Source organism: Ornithodoros turicata, chromosome 2 (genome assembly GCF_037126465.1).
Source record: "Ornithodoros turicata isolate Travis chromosome 2, ASM3712646v1, whole genome shotgun sequence".
In the NCBI taxonomy this organism is placed as follows: Eukaryota; Metazoa; Arthropoda; class Arachnida; order Ixodida; family Argasidae; genus Ornithodoros; species Ornithodoros turicata.
This window is the reverse complement of record NC_088202.1, coordinates 145,351,423-145,374,770: the sequence shown is the minus strand read 5'-3', so window position 1 is coordinate 145,374,770 and position 23,348 is coordinate 145,351,423. Positions and strand designations below refer to the sequence as shown.

Here is a 23,348-nt window from a genome sequence, read left to right as displayed (position 1 = left end):
CCCGCAAAGGTGATTGCAGCAGGTTACGTGCCCTGTCTGCTAACAGCTCTTGCAGCAGGGATGCAATATTGGACATATCGCTTTGGAGCGTTCGTGCTGTCTCTATTTTTTTTAGCAGTCCCTAATACAGTCAAACCTCGCTTTACGAACACCCTTCGTTTCTCAGAAAATCATCCGTAAATCGAGGTATTCGTAAATCGAGGTCCGAGGTGTGCAGTGCACAAATACCTCACAAAAACACGGGAAATTGATTTGAATAAGTTTTATTTTTGAAAATACTGCGTAATTGTACTTTGCACCATACTTTCTGCAGGGTCTATCCTGTTTAGAAGAGATGACAGAAGTCTGACACTTGACTCATCCACCCGGTCCTCAAAGTGCCGTATCGCGCGCGGATGAGACTGTTTCCAACGGCAAATATCGCGCTTGTCACCGGCTGTCAGGACTGAACGCCTTCTCTCGGCAAGAGGTTTCCATCTCGGAGACCTGGTCCAAACTCACAACCGTTCGGCTGTAAACGTCCGAATTATTCTTTCAGGAAATGGTGAATCATGTTTGTGGAACGTAGCGACGTTCGAACATTGTATGTTTGACCTTGGCAGCATGTACTGAGGAACTTTCGTTATCCTCCGGTCCATTGGCCTATCCTGTGTACGTTCATAACGCCCGTTCGTATATCGAGGTCAGAATGGCTTGGCTACTTTGGGTCCGTTCCCTAATAATCCGTTCATAGTTCGGATATCCAGGGTTCGTAAAACGAGGTCAAAATACACGGGAAAAGGTTGGTTCCCTGTGGAGCCGTTCGTAAGTTGAGGGAATTCGTATATCGAGGGTTCATAAAACGAGGTCCGACTGTAGTTAAAAACGACACACCACGAAACATTTCTTAACAAATCTCAATGTGGCGGGTGCTACACACGAGCAAAATTCGCAGCGCTGGCGAAAACCGTGCTGGGCGTGAACGGCAGCTGCGGCTCATAGAAAGCACCTAGAACTTCGTGGTTTTCTTTTGCGTATAGAGGAAACCATGCTTTACACAGCGTACAAATCCCGGTTGTCGTGCTGTAATCGGTGCTGGTAAACAAAGGCCGGAAATTTTGCAATTTTACTCCTACTTCGCGATTTTTTTGTGGAAAATCAAACCATTAAATTATAATGAATATTTTTCCCTGACAAGGCCTCGTGGAATACTTCAACAGGAAAAATCGCAAGACACGTAATTGTTCTAGTCATTGCAGGAAAAAAAGAGGAAGTATGCGATTTTTCCAAAATTCTCTACAATCGAGCGTAAAACAATGAAGAGGTCGGAAGAGACGCCTGAAACCAACGCAGTTTTATAGAACGAGCCTTCCTCTACAACATATTAAAAAATCTCGAGGGTGTTTTTTCGTATACGGGAGAAAATCATTTTTTGTAGTAGAAGGTATTACGGCCAGTGACCCACGTTGCATGTATCCGGTGGGGTGCTATATTTGTTTCTTGGGCTCCCGTTTTAATTCTTCGTATTTCCGATTTTTTTTTTTTTCTGGTTGGTTTTCAATATGACAGCCACCCGGACTAAAGGAACATGGCCCCAGTTGAGCGCTGTGGAGTTCCAATTCACCAGTTTGAATATTATAGGCGCGTAGATGCAGGTTCAGTTGATGAAAGTTTCCTTTAACTGTCACATTTAAATGCTGAACAATTCAGCAAAAATATGAACCACGAAAAGTCTAACAAATTATAACGCTACGGGAAAAGACGAACGTGCAAAAAAGTCATTTACATGGCAGTACTGGAAACGACGGAATCTCGTGGTGGTGGTTCATTGTCCATGCTGTCCTAGGTTCCAGTGAAGTCCACAGCTATATAAAGCCTTGCACCACTCGTGTATGGAAGCGTATACCCGCGGATATCCGCAAGAAACTTCTGGGTTCGGATGAAATTTGGACGCTTGTTGTGATCTGCGGATCGGACGTGGATGGCGCAGGATCAGGAGCGGGTCAGACTCGGATAAACCGCGAGATTGCGCCATCAGTTTCCTTCACACTAGGTAAAGAAGATAGAGTATAAGGAGTACGAAATCCGCTTGCGCATCTGAGAGAGATCTCTGGCTCTGGCGTCTCGAGTCGAGGTGCGCGTTCGGCGCCGATCTTGCGTTTCACTTGCAATAAACTCTACTTATCCCGTTTGGTACAAAATGTGTTGCTGTGCTTGGTGCCGTATAATCTTTCGTGAAAGCTAAATCTGTACTTGCTGTCGTGTATCCTTTGGTAGCATCATGGACGCTCAGGACCTGTCCTCGCTACAAAAGCTATGCCGCTCCGGCGTTTTCACTGTCGGAACGAGTGAGAGGAAGTGGCCCGTGTGGATGAAGTTTGGTGACAGCTTTTTTTTTTTTTTTTGTTGGCACCCTTCTTCTTCTTCTTTTTCTTTTTTTTTTTTTTGCTGTTTTGTGCTGACGAGAAATAACGTTTATTTCCTGGAAAATTGCCCTGATATATCGAGCATAGAAACTGAACTATTGCTGCGTGCCGTCGGAGACGCGGATTTTTCGGATAGGATGCGGATGTGAAAAAGTTCATCCGCGCAGGCCTGTAGCTCACACGACAAGAATTATTACTTAGGTGGCGCAGCGGTAACGCGTGCGCTTGGAGACTGGGAGGTCCGTGGTTCGAATCCGCGGGCCGGCTGTGCCGTCTGGGGTTTTTCCGGGGTTTCCCTCAGATGTGTAATAGGCGTATGCCGGCACAGTTCCCCTGAAGTCGGCCCATGGACGCAGCTATCCTCCCCCCGAGCGGGTTCCGCTCGGTCTTCCACTTCACCCTTTCCTCTCCTCCTCTCCACCACCTTTCCCTTCCCGAGAAACATGCCGCCTATTCAGGCAGGCAGACCTCTCGGGTTTCCTCCCAACGACACTCCTCCTCCTCCTCCTCCTCATCACCGCTAATCCCCAATCTCCGTTACCGGCACCGTGCACACCGGAAACTATGCCATAAACTTAACCACCCACGATTGCAATGCGCGTGTTATGCTATAGAAGCAAAGGCTATGGAAACCTTGTAGAAGTCTCTGCCACAGCATATTGCTTGCTCATTAAAACCCAACCAGACCACAGAAAAATTGAAAATATAAATAATTAAAACAGGAGCCCAAGAAACAAATATAGCACCCCACTGGATACATGCAACGTGGGTCACTGTGGTCGTAATACCCTCTACTACAAAAAAAAATATTTTCTCCTGTATACGAAAAAACACCCTCGAGATTTTTTAATACGTTGTAGAGGAAGGCTCGTTCTATAGAGCTGCGTTGGTTTCAGGCGTCTCTTCGGACCTCATCATTGCGTGTTTTACGCTCGATTGCAGCGAATTTTGGAAAAATCGCATACTTCCTCTTTTTTTCCTGCAATGACTATAAAAGTTACGTGTCTTGCGATTTTTTTTCCCGTTGAAGTATTCCTTGGGGCCTTGGCAGGAAAAAAATATTCATTAAAATTTAATGATTTAATTTTCCATAAAAAAATCGCGAAGTAGGAGGAAAATTGCGAAACTTCCGGCCTTTGTATACCTGCACCGATTACGGCACGAAAACCGGAATTTGGATGCTGTGTAGAGCATAGTTTCCTCTATACACACAAAAAAAAAACAAAAAAAAACGCACAGTTCTAGGTGCTTTCTATGAGCCGCAGTTGCCGTTCACGCCAGGCACGGTTTTCGCCAGCGCTGCGAACTTTGCTCGTGTGTAGCATCCGCCACATTGAGATTTGGGAAGAAATGTTTCGTGGTGTGCCGTTTTGCACTATTAGGGACTGCTAAAAGAATTTTCGTAAAAATTCGGGATCGTTTTGTGGGGGCCGAGCAGGTCCGCTGGATCATTTCGCGTGGAATCGCCCACCTCTTCTCTACAACAGCTACCTGTACCGTGTAAAGTGTGAGTGCAGAATGTTTAAGCATGCCGCTCTGCGCTATAGGCGCCACGACCGCCTCTTGCATGCTCGCTCAGGAAGAACTTGGCTCCCACGAGCAACAAGGAGTTCGCCCATAAGGCACGTATTCGTGCCCCAAAGCGTGTCTGAGCATAAGTGGTGTAGGTGTGCCGATCTGCGCTAGGCGCCACGACAGCTTGTATGTTCATTCAGTAAGGGCTAGGCCCCTTCGAACAGGAAGGTACTGGTATTAAGAAAAACCCATTCTACCTCGTGCTAAGTAATGTAGAAAGGTTATGAACGGACGTCCAGCGAAGTTCAGGGGGCTGATATGAGACCACCGCTAAGCGCGGGGACGACGTGATTGTAGGAAACGAAAGTGCCCTTTGTTCTCCCAAAACTACGAGAAGTAGTACAAATACGGGGCCCCAAATGAAAGATGCGCCTCAAGCGCTGACCCGAAAGAAGGGAAAATTAAATACCTTGAAAGGGACCAGTCCACGGTGTGGAAAAGTTAAGAAAAGCTGTAAACCGTGGCAGTTACGAAAAATGCGACTAGCTTCGGCGATGAAAGATGAAAGTCACTGAAAAGGTTAGCCAGCTGTAGGACTCGAACCCACATCTTCTGGATTACCGGTCGAGCCAAAGAGGAAGGGTCAGAGCCGTTTATAGTGGGATGGGTGCGCCACCTGGGATCCTATTCGGAAAGCGCGATGTCAAAAGAACGACTTTGAATTGGCTAGTTTTGGCGGATTACCACGGGGAAATGATATGGTTAACCTATATATGATAGTAAGTGCTGGAATATGCTGAAGTGTACTGCCATGCATTACTTAATCTAACCTAACCATACCTAACCTAATTCTAGAACGTAAGAAAGGCATTGTGGCCCTAACCTAACCCTTTCGATTTTTTCAATGTTGATATTTTTATATGGGTCCAAGACATTACTCGCGTACTCAAGAGTTGGCCTGATGATTGATTTGTAAGCTAGTAGTTTTACGCTGACAGGGGTTTTGTTGAGTTTTCTCCTTAACATGCCTTGTTTCTTCATCGCCGAAGAGCATACTTTTTGTATATGCACTCCCTAGTCCATCTTTGATGTTATGGTTATGCCGAAGTACCGAAAACTTGTCACATTATTTAGAACAATATCGGAAGTGCCGTAAAAGACGGGAAGGAATTCTTTCCGTTTAGAGTGACCTGGCAAACCGAGCTCCTATCGAAATTAATTTGCATACCCCACTTGTTGCACCACTGGACTAGTAAACGGAACGCATTATTTAGTAATTCCTTATCTTCTGGACTTTTAACTGAACAGTACAAGAAGCAATCATCAGCAAAAAGTTTCAGTTTCACTGGTAACGGAATGCTTTCAGCCATATCATTTACATTGATTAAGAACAGTAGTGTGCCCAAAACAGACTCATGTGGGGCACTAGAATAGACTGGGAGAACGGATGAGAAAATCAGAACTGATATCAACATACTGTGAACGGTTGTGCAAATACGCCGAAATCCACGACAAAAGCCGACCTAAGCTCGCAAAAAATTACATAATTAAACTAATGTCACAAGACATTCACATCAGGAGGTGGCAAAAACCCAATAAGAACAAATGCGGTTGACCGCACAACTCTCGGTGGTGTAGTTTTGTTTATTATAATTTAATGACGCGTTTTGTGGGACACCCTGTATACAGGGTAGGAAGGGAGTTGCCTCAGGACAGAAGCCGCCGATATTTCGAACAGAGACTGTTCTTCTTCTGGGCACCGTCCTCATCATTGGCATGGTATTTAAAGGGTTAGGTGTGACGTGTGACACACCTAACCCTGTGTGACACACCTAACCCTTTAAATACCTTTATACACGTCACACCTAACCCTTTAAATACCTTTAAACACGTCACACCTAACCCTTTAAATACCATGCCAATGATGAGGACGGTGCCCAGAAGAAGAACAGTCTCTGTTCGAAATATCGGCGGCTTCTGTCCTGAGGCAACTCCCTTCCTACATTCTACCGGCTCGCTGGATTTCTACCCACCTGTATACAGGGTGTTCTTTCATTTTTCGAGACAGATTTTTCACAAAAACTCTAAGGGCTAGAGACCTGCTGTTTTCACTTCTATCATCTCTGGGCCGGCGGACGTTCTTGGCCATATGTTGCTCAACCCTCGAATGAATAATTACCTAAAAATTGTTAATTAACTTTTTAATTATAAAAGCTACGAAATTGTTCCAATGAGAACATCTGTTCCTTTCGGTGGCCTGATATCGTAGACACTTTCAGAACAAAAATCCGTTGAACGACACGAAACGCTGAACGAAAATGAACGAGACCCGCTCACTAACGGTGATGCCGATGACGTTCGATGTGGCACAGGGTTGACAGCCTTTTACACTCCCCACCACAAACAAACTGGAGACAATTTACTGCAAGCAGATCAATGTACTGAAAGTCGAGTGCAATAGGGGTGGACGGGTAGGTGGAAGGCCTTGAACAGACTTGTGACACTAAAGAACATCAATAAGGCACATACCGTCCACCCCTATTGCACTCGACTTTCAGTACATTGTGCTGCTTGGGAATCTATCGGGGGCTTCGGAACCATCGAGATTCACGCTCCCACACCTCACGTTGTGTTCAGAATTCATAGGTGGGGAAGTTACTTTTATTTTGTAGTGCACTACCGTTACTCACTACCTTTTTCAAAAAGTAACGCGTTACGTTATTCGTTACTGTTGCGATAGTATGTAACGCGTTACTAACGCCGTTACTTTTGCGTTACTTCACCAGTTGTCCTTATAATATGTACCATGTTTTCAGTACATTGTGCTGCTTGGGAATCTATCGGGGGCTTCGGAACCATCGAGATTCACGCTCCCACACCTCACGTTGTGTTCAGAATTCATAGGTGGGGAAGTTACTTTTATTTTGTAGTGCACTACCGTTACTCACTACCTTTTTCAAAAAGTAACGCGTTACGTTATTCGTTACTGTTGCGGTAGTATGTAACGCGTTACTAACGCCGTTACTTTTGCGTTACTTCACCAGTTGTCCTTATAATATGTACCATGTTAATATGCACCATGTTTTCAGTACATTGTGCTGCTTGGGAATCTATCGGGGGCTTCGGAACCATCGAGATTCACGCTCCCACACCTCACGTTGTGTTCAGAATTCATAGGTGGGGAAGTTACTTTTATTTTGTAGTGCACTACCGTTACTCACTATCTTTTTCAAAAAGTAACGCGTTACGTTATTCGTTACTGTTGCGGTAGTATGTAACGCGTTACTAACGCCGTTACTTTTGCGTTACTTCACCAGTTGTCCTTATAATATGTACCATGTTTGTTGAGCTGCATAAGTGCATTCCGCAGACCAATACAAGCAATGTTGGGCACAAACAAGGGTCACGCATGAACGCAACTTACATGTACGATTTATTGCAACACAGAAGTAGTTGATGTTCAAAATTTTCATCTCTGAGCTTCGCCCGTTTGGCTGAGGGGACGCCTAATGACCAATGAATGCTCCTTGTCAAGGTTGATAGAGACGGTGACCTTTTATCTCACACAGTATAAATCCAAACAGCCAATCCCTTGGTACTTTGTTACTTATTCAGAGGGTAGAGGCTATGTTTCTGTCGCTTTTGCCCCATTCGTCCGAAAAATACCGGGGGAGTGAAAACCAGAGGTGGTAAACAAAGGCGACATCTCAACCAGGGTAGGCCTTTCTTTTGCGTTCTTCGTGGGTGCCGATGTGACCTTCTTGTCATTGTTGAAGATGAATAGAAAAAATCGGGGATTTTCCCTGATTCTGCAGGCACGGTCCTCGCTAAAGCTTTCAAGTTTAGACGATGAACCAATGTTCCCAAACAAACAATAACGCATAACGCCGTTACGCGTTAGTTAGTAAAAATGTAATGACGTTACGTTACTCATTACTTTTCTCCGAAATGTAAAGCGTTACCATATTTCACTACTCGAATGTAACGCGTTACTGGTAACGCACTACTTTGTAACGCGTTACTCCCCACCTATGGTTCAGAGTACCTGTTCTTTCAGTATCGGTCGCAAGACTTACATTCGCTCTCCAACACGTCTTCAATCACGACAGCTTTGGTAGCTTCATTGAATTCAGTCAATCTCGCAACTTTCAATTCCAAAAACGCAAGCTTCAGTCTCAGCTGCGAGGTATCCAATGGGGTTGCGGTTAGTAAAGTCGTTATATCATTGCTGTTGCTCGCAACTGAAGAACGACAAGCAGCATGTACCCCTTCCATCTATTCTAAGTTGTTCATTCCGATGCAGTCCAGTTCAGTCCAAACCTTCCAATTGTGGCAAGAGCCCGTATGCGTTCTTTGTATTGCGTAAATCCGAAATATAACTCTGCTTTTTCCGGCAGTCGTCCATTCAGAGCATGCTGTCAATAATTTGTACTTAAACGGACTATGAAATGATTTTTTCTCGCATTTTCATCAGAAAGAAAACCTTTTTCCGTGTCTAGAACCAAAATTTTACCTTCATCATGTGAGGAGTATTCTCGGGAGCGAATTTAGACGAAGCGGCGAAGGGAGGACAGCTGGCGCCGCACCGTGGCGAGCTGCCGAGCGAAGACACAGCGAGCAGATTGACGGGCCCACGCCAGGCTCCCACAGCTCCCCATAGAGCCCATAGTTTGAGATAATTCAGGCAACACTGGACATGCAACCAATGAAAATGAACTATGATGCCTACCTTTCGGCCAATCAGGAGTCTCTCAGTTTGGCTCGCCTTTCGGCCCGGTACTGGCTATCATCGGCTTTTACTTTTACTGGTTTTCATGCCCGACGCTTGTTATTCCGTATTCCAGAACAACTAGGCAAATTTTTGACAAAATACACATTTATTTGAAACATCGTACTGATTCAATAATCTGACACAAATATTCACCGTGCCTACAGAGTCCAAATCGTTGCGTTCGTTGACCAAGTTCGAACACGAAAACACACACACACACATACTCCCAGAAGTAAGCGACGCTCACAGGAGTGCACGCAATTTCACGGTTAGCATCTCCTTTCGATGGTTGCAGTGCGAAGGTTTCAACGAAGCGGGCAATGCTTGTCGCACGGACACCGAATCGTGTCTCCGTTGTGACTGCATTTGAAAATGCGACGGCGCTCACAAGTGTTCCTCAGGCGTGAGCTCACCACTGCATTCCAGTTCTGAACTTGAGAGACTGTTCGTACGTAAGATACTTGTGTTGGGAAACATCACAACATGCGCTGAGTCACTTTGACACACGAACAAATCTGGGACTTCTCTTTGAACAATGCCATCATAGCGTGGTGTCAACTGACATCGTCGAGACGCGAAACGCCGCTGCCACTTACCTCCCTTCTCTTCTCGTAACTGGCCGCCAGACAGGCAGCCCGCGAAAGAATGCGCTTTTGAAACTTTGCCAACCAATAGCGGAGCGCGCAATGTCCTTCGGCCAATGGGTATCAACTATGATGCCTGACGGAGTAATACCACGTGTTTATGACATGCAAACATTTTTTTAGAGCCGCGAAGAGGGGGAGCTGTGGGGGCCTGCCCACGCCCGGCTTGGCTACACATCATGACGTGTCGTGGTCCCGCCAGGAGCATCCGCGTATGCGTTCATCGGGAGTGGAAATGTCCATGACTGCAGCTTCCGCGCGATGGTCGCAGTCTATCGCTGTCGCATAGTCGCGTCCTGTGGTTTTCGTCGACATGCCGAGACGATGTTGGATAGTTGGCTGCCCTGATTTACGTCAATATTCGCCTGGCATCCAATGTCATATGCTTCCCAATGACGAGACGGACAGCTTTTGATGCCATGAAGCAATCGGACCGCCGGGGTGGAAAGACGATGCGGTGCCATCGACTGCTCATGTTTGTAGCGGACATTTGCATGACTGAATTTACGAAGGGTACGCTGAATCTCTTCAACGTACTGGATAACGAGGTCAGTGTCGTCTGAATCAAGGTGTAGCACCATCACAATGCCTGTCCACAGCGGGGAAAGAACATCCATCTAAACGGCGCAAAAGTGTGAGTATTTTTCGTTATTGGGGCTAACAAAGGTCTCGCAGTCCGTGTGGTTCAAATGCTATCAAAGATTTCAGGACTGCGTAAATGGGTTAATTCTCATCTGCGTGGCTCTGAACCTTGCCGCCGCTTACGGCACAGAGAGAGTAAAAAAAAGACAAAATAGAAGTTACCGAACCTAGTCCCTAAACCCAGGTGGTGCACTGTTGATAAAAGTACACTTCGTTTAGCATGATCTTAGAAACAATACTTCAACAGAATATTTATGCAATATGTTGAAGATACGTACGTATCCGTTCTTTCCTCTTCACTCATCTGCTTTCGTGTTTACAGGTGACTTCCTCAGCGGAGCCTGAAATCCCTTAGGTGAGACAGCATGATCATTGCAACCCACTATTCAGAGCAGACAAATGCTGTGCACCCTCTTTCCGGATTCCTATTTGATGCAGTGTCTTGCCTACCATTCGAGCACTGTATATTGTTCACACGTATTTTTTACCTTTTTTGTTATTTGATTTACAGTTTGATTTATCATGTGCACAAATATGATATTGAGGGGGACGTTTTCTTGCTTACACTTCTTATCTTATAATCATTGCTCAGTTGGGTTACATCATTTGCATTCACCGGAACTGGAATTGTATACTGTGTTATTTTCTTCTCTCAAACCAGGGCAGCCCATGTGTATGGCAGCTGAAGTCTTTCACCAGGGTAACATGCCAGAACAACTCCAGCAAGTGCAATGCAGGTCACCTCTAAATTAAAGGAGCCTACCTTTGATGCGCTATGTCCTCATGAGATTTTGTTCCTGCTACAACTCTGCGCTTTGTTTCACATTACCAAAAAATAACCCTACCAACCATTATCATACCAGTGGTGTACTGCTGTGCTCAACCAGTTCAACTTGCTCTGGGCATCCTGCATGGCTGTGCAGCTACTTCAGCCCTTATTTGCTGGTATCACTGGTGCCAATACAGTTGTTAGATGAGTTGTGTGACAGTGTAAAATAGAACATATCTAGTGTTCTATTAAAAATAAAAAATATGCATGTATAGCATATAATGTGTATATGTAGATGTTAGGTCTTAGCTATTGTACTATTTGAGCTAAATATAGACATTTCAGCTGTTTGTGCCTGATGCCCTCGTCCTTGACGCACATACAAGTGTGCCCACACCCTCGGAGAAGCCTGCACAGCTGAGGACCCTGTTCCGGTGGCAAATGGAACAGTTCTTTCACAAAGAAAGCAAATTTCCGGCAGAAGACCAACAACCAGTTTACTTGGAATAGGACCAATTACTTGTCGTTCTTTTAATTGCAAAATATAGGCATGCTACGAGACTACTGGGGGTTTTTGCGTCTTTCCAGTTACCTCAACTGGTGACTTCAAGCTTATGTAACACAATAATATAAGATGGCAATGAAGCAGGCGAACTGGTGTCGTTAGAGTGTGTCCCTCGGTCTTAGGGTTATGGATGTGACTAGTATTGGAAACCTGGTTGAACAATAAATTTGTTAAACGACAAACAGTTATCAGAAATAAATACGATGTGCAGAATACTCTTACACAATACGCTGCAGTTGAGTTTCTGTAGGCATGGTGGTTGGCAATGCTAAATGTTCAGATTTACGACGTGCTCAACATTGAATGCAGAATACGTGATGTGCTCATAAATAAACTCTTGCGTGAAACATATTCTTAGGCAAACAACAAGTCCTTCGACGGAAGGAAATACAGCCATCAGTAGAACAATAAATGCAGAGTAAATCATAATCGCCTGAAGGCGCGAAGCTGCTTTGAATAATAACAGCAATGATGACGAAAAACACGAGTTGAAACAAAGTAAAACAAAACATTAGACCACCCAGTCTTTTACGATAGTTCGTGCAAACAAATCGAGCAACAAAGGTCAAATATCACAGTCGCACTTCACAACGTACTTGCTTTATTGTCAGATTGCCAACACGTAAACAGAACTGCAACTGACGTAAATATAATTGCAACGCCAACCAACCACCAGACACTTTCCATTGGTGACGGCGATACAACCAATACATGTTGCGGTGAATCGCTAGAGGCCCACGTAACTCGTCAGCAAAGCTCTCAAAGACACGGATTTGTTTGAGCTCCTTGTTGTGAACGGCCGCAGAGCAGAGGACGAAAACATTCGGTGAAAAAGTACAGCTCGCATGTCATACTTGCCAGCTCAAGTGTAGCAAACGATTCACACACAAAAAGCTGTTCATTATAGCGTGTTCTCCGAACGCCTCCAAACAAGAAAACGTAATGCTTCAACTTCAACGCTCAGACGCGACCAGAGACCTTCTACGTGCGACTGGAAAACGACAGCCACAGCGGGCTCGCAGCATTACTTGCCATTGCACAACACCGGTGACGTAACGGGGCACGGAGGTGCGGTCGGTACACTTACACTATCGACAGGAGAGTGTGCGCGGGAGAGGAGGAACGCGGAAGAGGCACTTGAAGCGCGCGCTTCTCACAGACTGGAGCGATCTCGTCCGGAAAAATTTGTGGCATATGAGTTTCTCGCCGGGAAGAACAGTTTCCGGCGAAAAAAAAAAAACCGTGGGGGTTCGGGAAATTTCATAGTCCCTTCAAAAGCTTCGAAACTTAGTGCTCGAAAGACTATAAGACGACGGCATTGTGTTCACACTTAACACTTACACAACAGAAGAGGGACTGGAGCGGAAAAGGGTCACGCCGATAGAAACATATCAGCGTGTCGCTGCCGCCACCACCGCAAAAACAGGATATACGCCACCGCCGACAAAACTGCCCTCGGCGCACACCTCTAGCCAACAATGGCAACATATTCCATCACCACCACCACCAGACGTCTCCCCGAGCTGCTCTTTCCAAAAGTTTGATAGCAAATTATGTATATTTGATAGCAACAATATATTTAGTGTTCTCCCTCACGCGTATAGCTTGTTGTGCTGTGTTTCCCAGCTGTTACGCTACGCCGCCAACGTAAATTGCCTGTCTTCAGTTTTACGGTACCTTGAATAACTTTTATCATTTCCTCCCGTTCAATTACAGGCCCTTCGGACTGGCATGCTATGGCCGCTGAACAACAACCCGCCTTCATGGCTTCGTTGGAAATTCGAAGAGAGGTACACGCGGCAATACGAGAAAGACGATTCTCCAAAGAATCCAGGGAACATTGCATCGCAAGACTGGAACGGTGTCTCGATGATGCATCCTCTCATGATGAGCAAATATGGCCTGACCCTGACGGACCCCACAGACGTTCTGCGATGTACGAAGCAATTAGACAGAACGCATTTGATGTCTACTGCCTTCTTTTGTCGCGCGGGTGTAAGTTCAAAAACGACGCAGAAAAACAGGAAAGCTTTCTTGACATCGACAAAAACGAGCACAAGGAAATACAAATGTCCGAAGTCCAATACCAGCTAGCCCGTTTCGTGCTGCACAATGAGGACGCTCATGTGGACTACCTCAAAAGTAGGTCCTACAGCATACCATATCACGATCACTTTTCCGAAGAAGTCGGCGACATGTACAGGGAACTTGATCAAGATGAGCTCACAAGAATGGTTCTCAAAGTAGCAGCTACGTCAGGAGCCGTACGCATCTTTTTTGATCTTGGCAGCTCAGATGTTGAGTGCATGACTGCTCGGCAGCTTAACAGTGCTGACGCAAAAATAACGTTTGGACTGACAGATACTCTGAGATATACAATCCACATCGCTGGGAAGAGGAAACGAGAGGACGTTCTTGGAACATTGGCACATGAGCTGTGCCACTTGGCAGTTTTATTGGTTTATAGAAATCAATGCAAGCCTTATCAGTCTGACGAAAGTGGTAATCAAGAAAGATATCAGAGGGTGTTTGAAGAAATGCGCGACAAAGTGAACACAACAACAGGGATGGAACATCTCCTAACTAGGGTGTTCAGAGTCGTCCCACAGGAGCAAGAACAGGAGCTAATAGTGCAGGTTCCAGATATTCTCGCAAAATATCGGCATCTTGAATACGACAGCCGCATGGAAGTCGACGAAGATCCGCAGCAGGAAAGAATCGGTTCCTCCGCCACGGAAGCGACCCTGAGCCACGCTGGCATTGCTGTTCTGGAGGAGCAAGCACCGAGCTTGTTGCAATATTTCAAGGAGGTTGTCGTTCCGGACATGGAGAATTACCTCATCAAATTTCGCAGTGAAATGGATGGCAACGAAACAAGAAATAAAAATGAAAGCCTAGGCCAAGCTACTCAGACCGATGACCTTGGGGTCACCTTTACGGAGGTCCCTAGCCCAGAAGAGTTGGTGGACGTCCCAATCCTCGTATTTGCCAGACCAAACCTGACCCTTCTGGAAGTAATGGTTCACAACCTCGTAAAGGCCACGAAACTGCCGTACCTTTTTCTTGAAGCACAAAAGTGGAACCATGAGGTGGAAAAAGTGTTGACGTATAACAGGTGCGACGTCGTCCTCCTCAGCAACCCAAGTAATGCTGTACCAGAAGATATCTGCAATCAAATTGCGCGCATTTTAAGCGCTTGTAGTGAAGTGCGAGGAACAAGAGTGATCCTCCTCACTGCGAACGAGCAGGCTGATCACGTAGCGGCAGCATTAAGAAAACAGCGCTTTTTCAGTATCACTATGAAGCCTCATGAACAACTTGCTGCCAACGTCGTACCTAAAGCTTGTTTCGAAAACGTTGCGGAGGACTGTAAAAGGAACGTTTTGAACCGTTCCTCGATCAACTTCCAGGGGAAACCCGAAAAGCTGTCCGAATGGGATGAGCCGGATCTCAACATTCTTCTCAGTGCCATGGATGAAGACACATTTATGGCTTTGTGCCAGTTGAATGAACCTGATGTAGGTCCGCAATTGCGGGAAGACGCCGAGGGATATTATGTGGGAAGAACGTGTCAGAGGGGGAGCTTGTACGAAGAGACACATTTGATAGAAACAAATGAGAAGATCATTATTGTCACCGGTGCCCCAGGAATGGGTAAGACTAGGCTGGCGTCTAGAATATCCAAAATGATAAAAGAAAAAGAAAACAGAAAATGGGTGCTCCACGTGGACCTCCCGAAAGTCAGTAAAAAGCTCAAGGTGCTGAACGCAGGAGATATCTGTAGTGACCTAGAGAATTTCGCAGAAGTATGCGGAGTGAAAAAAACTGGATTTGAGTTTGCTCTCTTCACGAAGAGCATCAGAGAAGGCCAACCTTTCAAGTTTGCGCTTATCTTGGATGCTGTGGATGAAATGTGCGAAGATGATCGTAAAAAGATCTTACGCGTTGTACACGTTCTGGTTCGCGAAGATGTCTCCAAGGTGTTCGTCTTCAGCCGGTCGGTGCTCAAGGATGAACTACGAGAAGCACTGTCAACAGAACATTACGAACTTCTGCCTTTCACGGTGCAAGAACGAGAGAAATTCCTTAAGCAGTACAAGGAAAGAACAACATCCGATGCTGATTTACGCGAAAATCCTGGCATACGGAGGTTAAAAGATATATGGATCCTGTTAAAGGATGATGAAACGTTTTTAGGTACACCATTTTATCTTGACATGGTGGCAGCACTTGAGAACCAAGAAGTTTTTGATGACATTGATTCTAACACGCTTAGAAAGGTGCGTGAGTCCACTGGGAGCGAAAAGTACCTAGGCATCTACGAGCTGGCCATAGAGTGGAGGTACTTGCAGTACAGGAAAGAAAAGAAACGTGAAGACATTGGTAGAGCTTGCGTAGAGGATGATAACGACATTTTGAAGACAAATTTCTGCAGAAGTCACCAAGCCCTCGCAATGAAGGCTGTCTTCGATGAGAAATTGTGTGGAGATCTCTGGAATGAAGAGGAGAAAGTAATGTTTCAGAATGAAAGTAAACCAATGAATCCTCTAAATAGAGTAAGAGAAAATCGCTTAAAGCACGGTCTTCTAGATGGAATACGCGATGACAGACCTGTGTTCAGTCCCGGAAGCATAGCAGAGTTTTGGGCAGCAGAACGTCTCTTCAGCAAGATATGCTCTAGTGCAAGCGATGAGGTGCATCATTTGGTTTTCCTGATATATGGAGAAGATAGTTTCAAAACAGTTACAAGGTTTCTGGACAGCTTTGGAATGAAGTCAAATGGATTCCATTTTGCCGTTATGACAAGAAACGTTGTATATCTAAGAAGCAGTGCCGGGAACCAGGACTGTGACGAGCTTGAGCGAAATCCATGGCACATCGCTGCACTGCATGCTGACGAAGACACCATTTCAGTTCTTTCTAGTACTGAAACGAGATCACTAGAAGAGAAAGACAAGTTAGGTGTTACACCGTTGGGCTATGCACATCAACAACACGAGTGGACTAGACTGCATTCAATCTGCTCTCAGTGCAGGAATGGGGAACTGAGCGGAGATGTCTCCATTCGACGTGCCACTCCAAGTGCTACACTTGTGACCAACTCTGAGCCGCACTTACACATAATCGTCGAGCGTGAGATCAAGGATCTGCAGCATTGGCTCCCGCATGAAAAGCGTATTCGTGCCCCTATCGGTTTTTCCGGCAAAGCATTGTTTTTCTACATCAAGTCGGTGGAAGCACTAACGAGGCTTACATCTTTCGACATCGTAGAGGTTTTTGACCATACTGCCGGTATGGTGTCAGTCCGTCAGTTTCGTAAAGAGCGTATTTATAAATCGCTCGATGAAGTAAGACGGCGAGCACCACACAACGATGACAACCACGGAGACTGGGATGATGCTCTAACAACGCTCGTTCCCCATCCCGTGGTAGGTAATACCGATGAGGTCAAACGTGCGCACCGTGGAGCTATATGTGAGTGCTGGGCTGTCATGATGCTCTTGCGACCTGATTCTGAGTCGAACGGAACTCCAACATGTGACGAGCAACAAGATATGCGATTTATTCACATGTGGTTTTGTCCAAACCCCGGCTGCCAAAAAAGCAAGAAAAGTCCGAACGTTCGGAGGGGTCTAAAGCATGAGAGGTCCGAAACTAACTCTACGGATGATGAAGAGTATTCGGATGAATGGAGAGAAACTCCGAGCCTCCGGAAGGATCGAAAACGTAAGAGGTCTCAAACGAAATCTGCAGATGACGAAGAGTCTTCGGATAAATGGAGATATCACCGAACCAATATCCACAAGGCTACAGATGAAAGGAACGTTGATGGTGTCAAAAAGTGTCTCAATGACGCCCCCCATCTCAAGCTCTGGCTGCATCCGTCAAGTGGCGAGACGGTGCTACACCGTGCGGTTAAGACACAGAGATTGGCCATCTATTTCCTTCTACAGGACCATGGGTGCCGCATGAAAGATGAAGAAACTTTAGATTGCGCCCACGAAATCGCAAGCGCCGAAGTCTTTAGGCGCCGTTTTTACGACGCCAACACACATGATGCACTAAGAAGGCACACGGAAAGCCGTCCAGGGACCGCGGAGAATGAGAGGAGGACAGATGACTTCTATCACGCCTTAAACTCTAATGATTTGCTCAAGGCTACGCTAAGCGTATCAGGGACATCACAACGTGTGCAAGTAACCCTGGATTACGATAAGGAGAGCATTGACACAGTCGAGGGGGCCCTGGAAAACCCCAAACGTGGTTTCGCTCATTTGGAAAAAGAAACTATTTGCGTCGCGGCTAAGAGGGAAAAACCCGAAGTTCTTGGAACTCTCGCCCACGAGATCTGTCATTTGGCCCTCCATTTCGTTTACAGAAACGGTGGAAAGCCATACTTGCAAACAGACAGGGAAAGGGCACTGCTCTATGACACAATACTATATAACATCAGGAAGAACCCAGATAAAATGGACTCGCTCCTTAGAGACGTTCCGAGAGAGCACGAAAAGGAAGAACTAATTGCCTATGTTCCTGATCTCCTCGCCCAGTATGGTAGCCCGGGGGGTGAAAACATTTTGGAGAAGCAAGCACCAGAACTCTTCGATTTCTTTAAGAACGTGGTCATCCCAGATATGATCGCTTACACGAAAAACAGGTTCCCTACTCGGGATCAAGCGAGAATCGAGGTCGAGAACCGACGTCTTAAACACGCCGACGAAACGGAAGACCGTCAGGTGAAGTTAAAGAGAGATCTCGGCTACCGTGACCTACCAGATGCTCCAGTTCTAATCCTTACGGCTCCGAACTTGACAGTGCTAGAAATAATGGCTTACAAGGCTATTAAGTCTACAGAGCAGACGCACCTGTTTCTCAGATCTTCGCAGTGGAACCCCAGACTCCAGGATGTTCTGTTTTCAAACTGTTGCATGTGGGTGCTGCTAACTTGTGATCAGGACGCAGGTGCCCAGTTCCAGAACATGCTCGAACTCTTCATTGAGCTAAATGAAGCGGCTGGCACAAAGGTTATAGTACTCGCGCAAGAAGACAATGTCAAGAACCTGGTCCAAAGACTAGAAAAACATCCATTCCTCGCAAACGCTCACAAGGTCATGAATGTTTCAGACGCCCATTTGGACATGGTCACAGAAGACACAAAACGTAGTATTCTCCGAACGTCACGAATATGCTTTCAAGGTTCTCCGAAACTGCTATCGCTCGAAGACCTGCTAGATTTAACGAGAGAAGATGGAATACCTGATGAAGTTACGTGCTTAATGTCATGCCAGCTCAAGACGATTGAGGTAGGACAGCCTGTTCCCCAACTTGACCAACACGTCAGTGAGCATTATGTTGAGCGTGAGTGTGAAAGATGTGTTGCAGTTGAAGTTTTAAAACTTCGGCCCGGCCCAGACGAAGCCTTTGTATTCTGGGGAGATGAAATATTCAGATTTCGAGAGAGAATGAGTCCTAGCCAACAAATCTGTTCTTTTACTCGGGTGCAACAGTTTGAGTCTTTTGTGCACGTTGAAAGCATTGACGAATATAAGGCTATTGTGGAAAAAAAGGAATATAAAGGTAAAGTCGTGCACCTGTTACAGTATGACACTGCATCCGGAGGTTTCCGCTTGGTTGAGACCAATGGCCCCTCGAGTCATCTTCCAATGACACGAAAAGAAACCTGTAATGAGATGGATCTCGTGAACCAAGAGAAAGTTGTAGTCATCTGTGGGCATCCAGGGATGGGAAAAAGTTTGCTTGCACTTCGACTATGCAACAACATTAAGCAGGCAGGAGAGAGACACTTGGTGCTGTACGTGGACCTTTCGAAAATGAACCGGTTCTTAAGATCGCTAGAAATAGGTGATGAACCTGGGCAAATTAGGCGACTTGCAGAACTATGTGGTATGAAAGATGACGGAGTCGAGTTCATGTTATTCCAACGAAGCATCAAAACCGGAGGTCCTTTCAAGGTAACTGCAGTCTTTGACGCGTTTGACGAAGTTGAAGCAGGCAGTCGGAAGAATGCACTCAGTCTCATAAAGTTCTTGACACGAACAGAGGTCTGGAAGGTATTTGTCTTCAGCCGCAGTGTGTTCAAGACTACTATACAGGATACGTTAGGTGCAGTACCTTTTCAGCTATGTCCGCTTGCAACTGCAGGTAAAGTAAAACTTGTAAGAAACTACAGGAAACGACCATTAGTTGAAGGATGTCCGGAACCAAATGTGTTGTGGAGATTGTTAACGTTACCAGACGTTTCAGGGAATCCTTGCATGTTCCGAATGACAATGGGCGTCATGGAAGACAAGATATCGAAGGACTTCTTGATTCCACTCAATATGCTTGCAGAGCACATGTACATGATTTACAAAAAAGAAAAAAGGAACGATGATGTCCTCCTTTCCGCTTGTCAAGACGACTATGATGTGTTGGGAAAACAGTTCTACCATGACCACGAGCTCCTGGCTGCCAAGGCTGCGTTTGGTGACGAACTCAGCAAGCAGGTGCTGACTGATGGAGAACGAAAAGAACTGCAAACACGTGTAATGAAGCTTGTCGCTGAGAATCGTTTGAGACAAGGCTTTATTGATGGAGAAATCAATGGGCACGCTGTGTTTGTAAGCGAGACATTTGAAGCGTACTTTACGGCACGGCTGCTCTCCCGCAAGGTAAGCACAAAAAGGAGTCCCACCACTACCATAATTGTTCGAGACATGTACTCGGGCGCTGCCTATGGACGCTGTATTGTACATCTCGGTTGTCTTGAAGAAATCATCTCCATGAGCGTTGCAGCCCTGAAGGACTTCAGGGCCACGTGCCCGACACCCAGCAGCACACCCACGTTTGTTGAGGAACAGACCTCAAAAGGCGTTGCCAGCAAGAAGGTTTCCCAAGGAATGGAAGAGCAACGCAATTACGAGCAATACTTCGACATCCTGCGTTACCTAGAGAAAGCCATCTACAAACAACTTGAGCCCTTCATGTTGATTACAGCAACAACGTATTCGAAGTCCAGGACTCGATTCAGCGTACGCTTTGTTGGTACAGATAAAGTCGAATCCGAGAGTCTCACCGAGGTAGAGTCTGATCAATGCAGCTACCAGCAGACCAAAACTCAAGAAGACCTTCCTGTCTGTCGTCTCGAGGACGCGATGTTAGACAGCTTTGAAATCCTGGGCGACTTGATCGCAAAACACTCGAAATACGATGAAGAGCAGAACGTCCTCGATCTGAAATTCTGGGAAAGTATTCCGGAAGCCTTTAAGCTGGGTGACTGCGACGGTGTCCTCAGCAAATTCCGTACCTTTGTGCACAGCGCGGCTACTATCTTGGGGCGCCTCAGAGACACGTACTCAAAATTGAGTTCTACAGGCGATGAAGCTGATGTAGAGAGGAAGCGCATCGTGGACAAGTTCTCGCAAGTCTTGACATTCTTTGATAGTTCTGGAGCTGCATGTTGCTCGATTCATACAGCCATCATTAATGGCGACTCTGTGGATATCAATGAAGAAAGTATGAACATGCTTGACGAGCATGGAAGAACACCGCTTCATGTGGCAGCATTGTATGCCAGCCCAGAGATCTTGAAGGAGCTTCCATTGACTGATAAGCTGCCCGGTGAAGACTTGTTAGGCATGACGCCGTTGATGTACGCCGACAGAACCTGTGTATGGCGTCGCTTAGATATACTCTGTGAGCGTTACAAGGACGACGGCATCAAGTGGGTCGATCAGATTCTGACAGTGCATACAAATATTAGGACAGAAAATCGCCTCGACGAGTCTGTGTTGTGCGAGTGTATCGAAATGGAATTGCATCATCTCTTAAACGTGATCCTCTGTGAGTTTTGCCTATTGGTTTATCACCCCGAGGAAAGTCATAAAACTTCAGAACGTGCAGATGTACAGGATCGTGTAAAAATCGATTCCAAAAAGGGCGACCGTGGTGAGACGCCTCTCTTCAGGGCTAAGTCGTTGAACGTTTTCCTGCTTCTTCTCCCTTACTCCAATCTTGAAGCCGTGGATAGCATGAAGCGTACATTGCTGCATGAATGTGCTAAGGAAGGACGTGTGGATATTGCCAAACGTGTTCTAATTCGGTTCATGGTTAGCAGAAGTGACATATCGTTGGATACGCCGTTTTACTTGGCTGTTCGGCACGGGCACCACGATGTCGTAAAACTGCTACTGCCACATGCCTGTACTAATGTTATGCCTTATAGTTGGCCTAGTTGGAAAAAAATATCATGCAATATCCAGGCCTCAATGCTAAAGTTGATGCAACCTCATTCAAGGGTTTTAACTGATGAAGAAGATGCTCTTGAGGAACTCACGAACTGTGAAAGCTGGGACGCTATTTTATACTTAATTCCTTATTTGAGCGCCCATGCTATTACTCCTTATTCCTGTGAAGCATACAAACCTGACAAGCTTTTGTGGGCCGTGCTCAGTGACACTGAGATGGAGACGCTTGGCAATACTAAGATGATGAAGCTGCTCCGTTTGCATGCGTTCGTGAGAGATTTGAAGACGTTGATGCGTGTATGCACCGCTGTCGGGAATTTAAAATTAATGCAGATGGAGCTCTTAGCATCTAAATAACGCTTACAGGATACCCATCGGGCATCACGCCGAATGGAAGGTCGTACCTTCAAGGCGTCAAGGAAAAGTCCTTCCTTCAAGGAAAAGTCCGCACGAGCGAGGACAAAGTTTCGTCAAGTGTGTAACTCAAACTCTGTACGGAGGTCAGCCTCCTAAGCAATAAAGCCTTGTTCGATATCTGCTAAGTTGACTTGTTGGTGACTCTCGATGGTGGAACCTTCAGGAGTTGGGTAAACACGCACGAGATAACAGGTAAAGAAAAAAAAAAAGAAAGAATCGATGGAACTTCACTCTTTGCTCCGCTTTTTACATTCTTTTTTGTTCACATACTGTTTATGCTCATATTCATTAGCATGTATATTGAAGATTGGCTTGTATATCCAACGTCCGTCGACAACAAGAGTGCCAAGCGGTTTTACACGACAAAACACTAGAACCCCTTTGGTCATCTGATAGGTCGGAGACGTTTATGAGATTCCTCTGACCTGACATAGCGCATAGTGGACAGAGAAGACGTTGTGTACATGGTCGCCTTGCTGAAGGAACACTGTTGCGTAAATGATAAAACTCTCTACCAGCGGCCATTTAGGGTGGGTTCGCACGAGGGACGCATCCCCGGGATAAGTCCGCGGATGGTGAAAACGCCACAGCCTACGTCATCAAAATGTGCGTCTTCTCCGGCCCGCAGAGGACCGGAATCCCACCGCGGACCATTCGTCTCCGACCCACAAACGGTCCCCGTGTTGGCGGGGGACCTGAGGACGGAGCGACGTCTTTTGCCTGTTTTTCTTTTTTTCTTCTTTCGACAGGCTGTTTTACAGCTCTGATCGCTGAAGCAGAGGGTATTCGAAGAACCGCGTAACAAAAAAGAGAAATCGTGTACGGGTCTGACGAAACAAGAAAAAAAAAAAGGGGGAGGGAGGAAACGAGCGTTTTGCTCCGAGCAAGCATGTATCTCCAAATACGATACCCACTACTGCACGCGGCGTGCAAATGTGACCTTACTGGACGTATAACAACAACAGATAAATTATGATTATGACTATTATGATTATGACAGATTTTGCATATGGATATGTCGCTTTGTACTGTAAGTAGCTTTTACTACGTGTACAGACTCGCGAACTGACAGTTGTCTGTTTCCTTCGCTGAAAACTCAGTGCAATTTGAGTTTTTTTTTCTTTTCAACGAAGTGGAGTTCTTATGATTCCACGGTACGGCAACACAGCTCCTAAGCAAAGGCGTCGACCGCGAAATATTTGTTGTCATCGACTATAGCAGTTCAGTGCAGTGCGATCGCTAGTGCAGTGGTTCCCTGCATTGTGGAATTCTGGAGATGCAATGTACCCCAACGTACAAAAATTTTTTTTTTTTCTGTTCAACCACAGTGCAGAAAAGTGAGAAAACTCGTTCAAGCAGCCTGATAAGTGTTG

The 23,348-nt window shown here is 45.9% G+C and overlaps 1 protein-coding gene and 1 long non-coding RNA gene across 3 annotated transcripts in view; both read left to right on the top strand.

Annotated features, from left to right (window-relative positions):
- LOC135386299 (uncharacterized) overlaps positions 1 to 22,092 on the top strand; it is a 32,227-nt gene extending 10,135 nt beyond the window's left edge. The window contains exons 2-3 of one of the 2 annotated variants that reach the window (XM_064616127.1): positions 13,028 to 18,615; positions 21,925 to 22,092. In XM_064616127.1, coding sequence (XP_064472197.1) covers positions 13,028 to 18,615; positions 21,925 to 22,071 — 5,735 coding nt within the window. In that variant the 3' untranslated portion in view covers positions 22,072 to 22,092. Of the gene's footprint in view, positions 1 to 13,027 lie in introns of both variants that reach the window. The other variant, XM_064616125.1, reaches the window with a different exon arrangement.
- Positions 9,541 to 10,909, top strand: LOC135384210 (uncharacterized). Its single transcript, XR_010420289.1, has 3 exons — positions 9,541 to 9,969; positions 10,300 to 10,332; positions 10,639 to 10,909. It is a non-coding gene; the product is annotated as an uncharacterized LOC135384210 (long non-coding RNA).
- Positions 22,093 to 23,348: the final 1,256 nt, after the last annotated feature.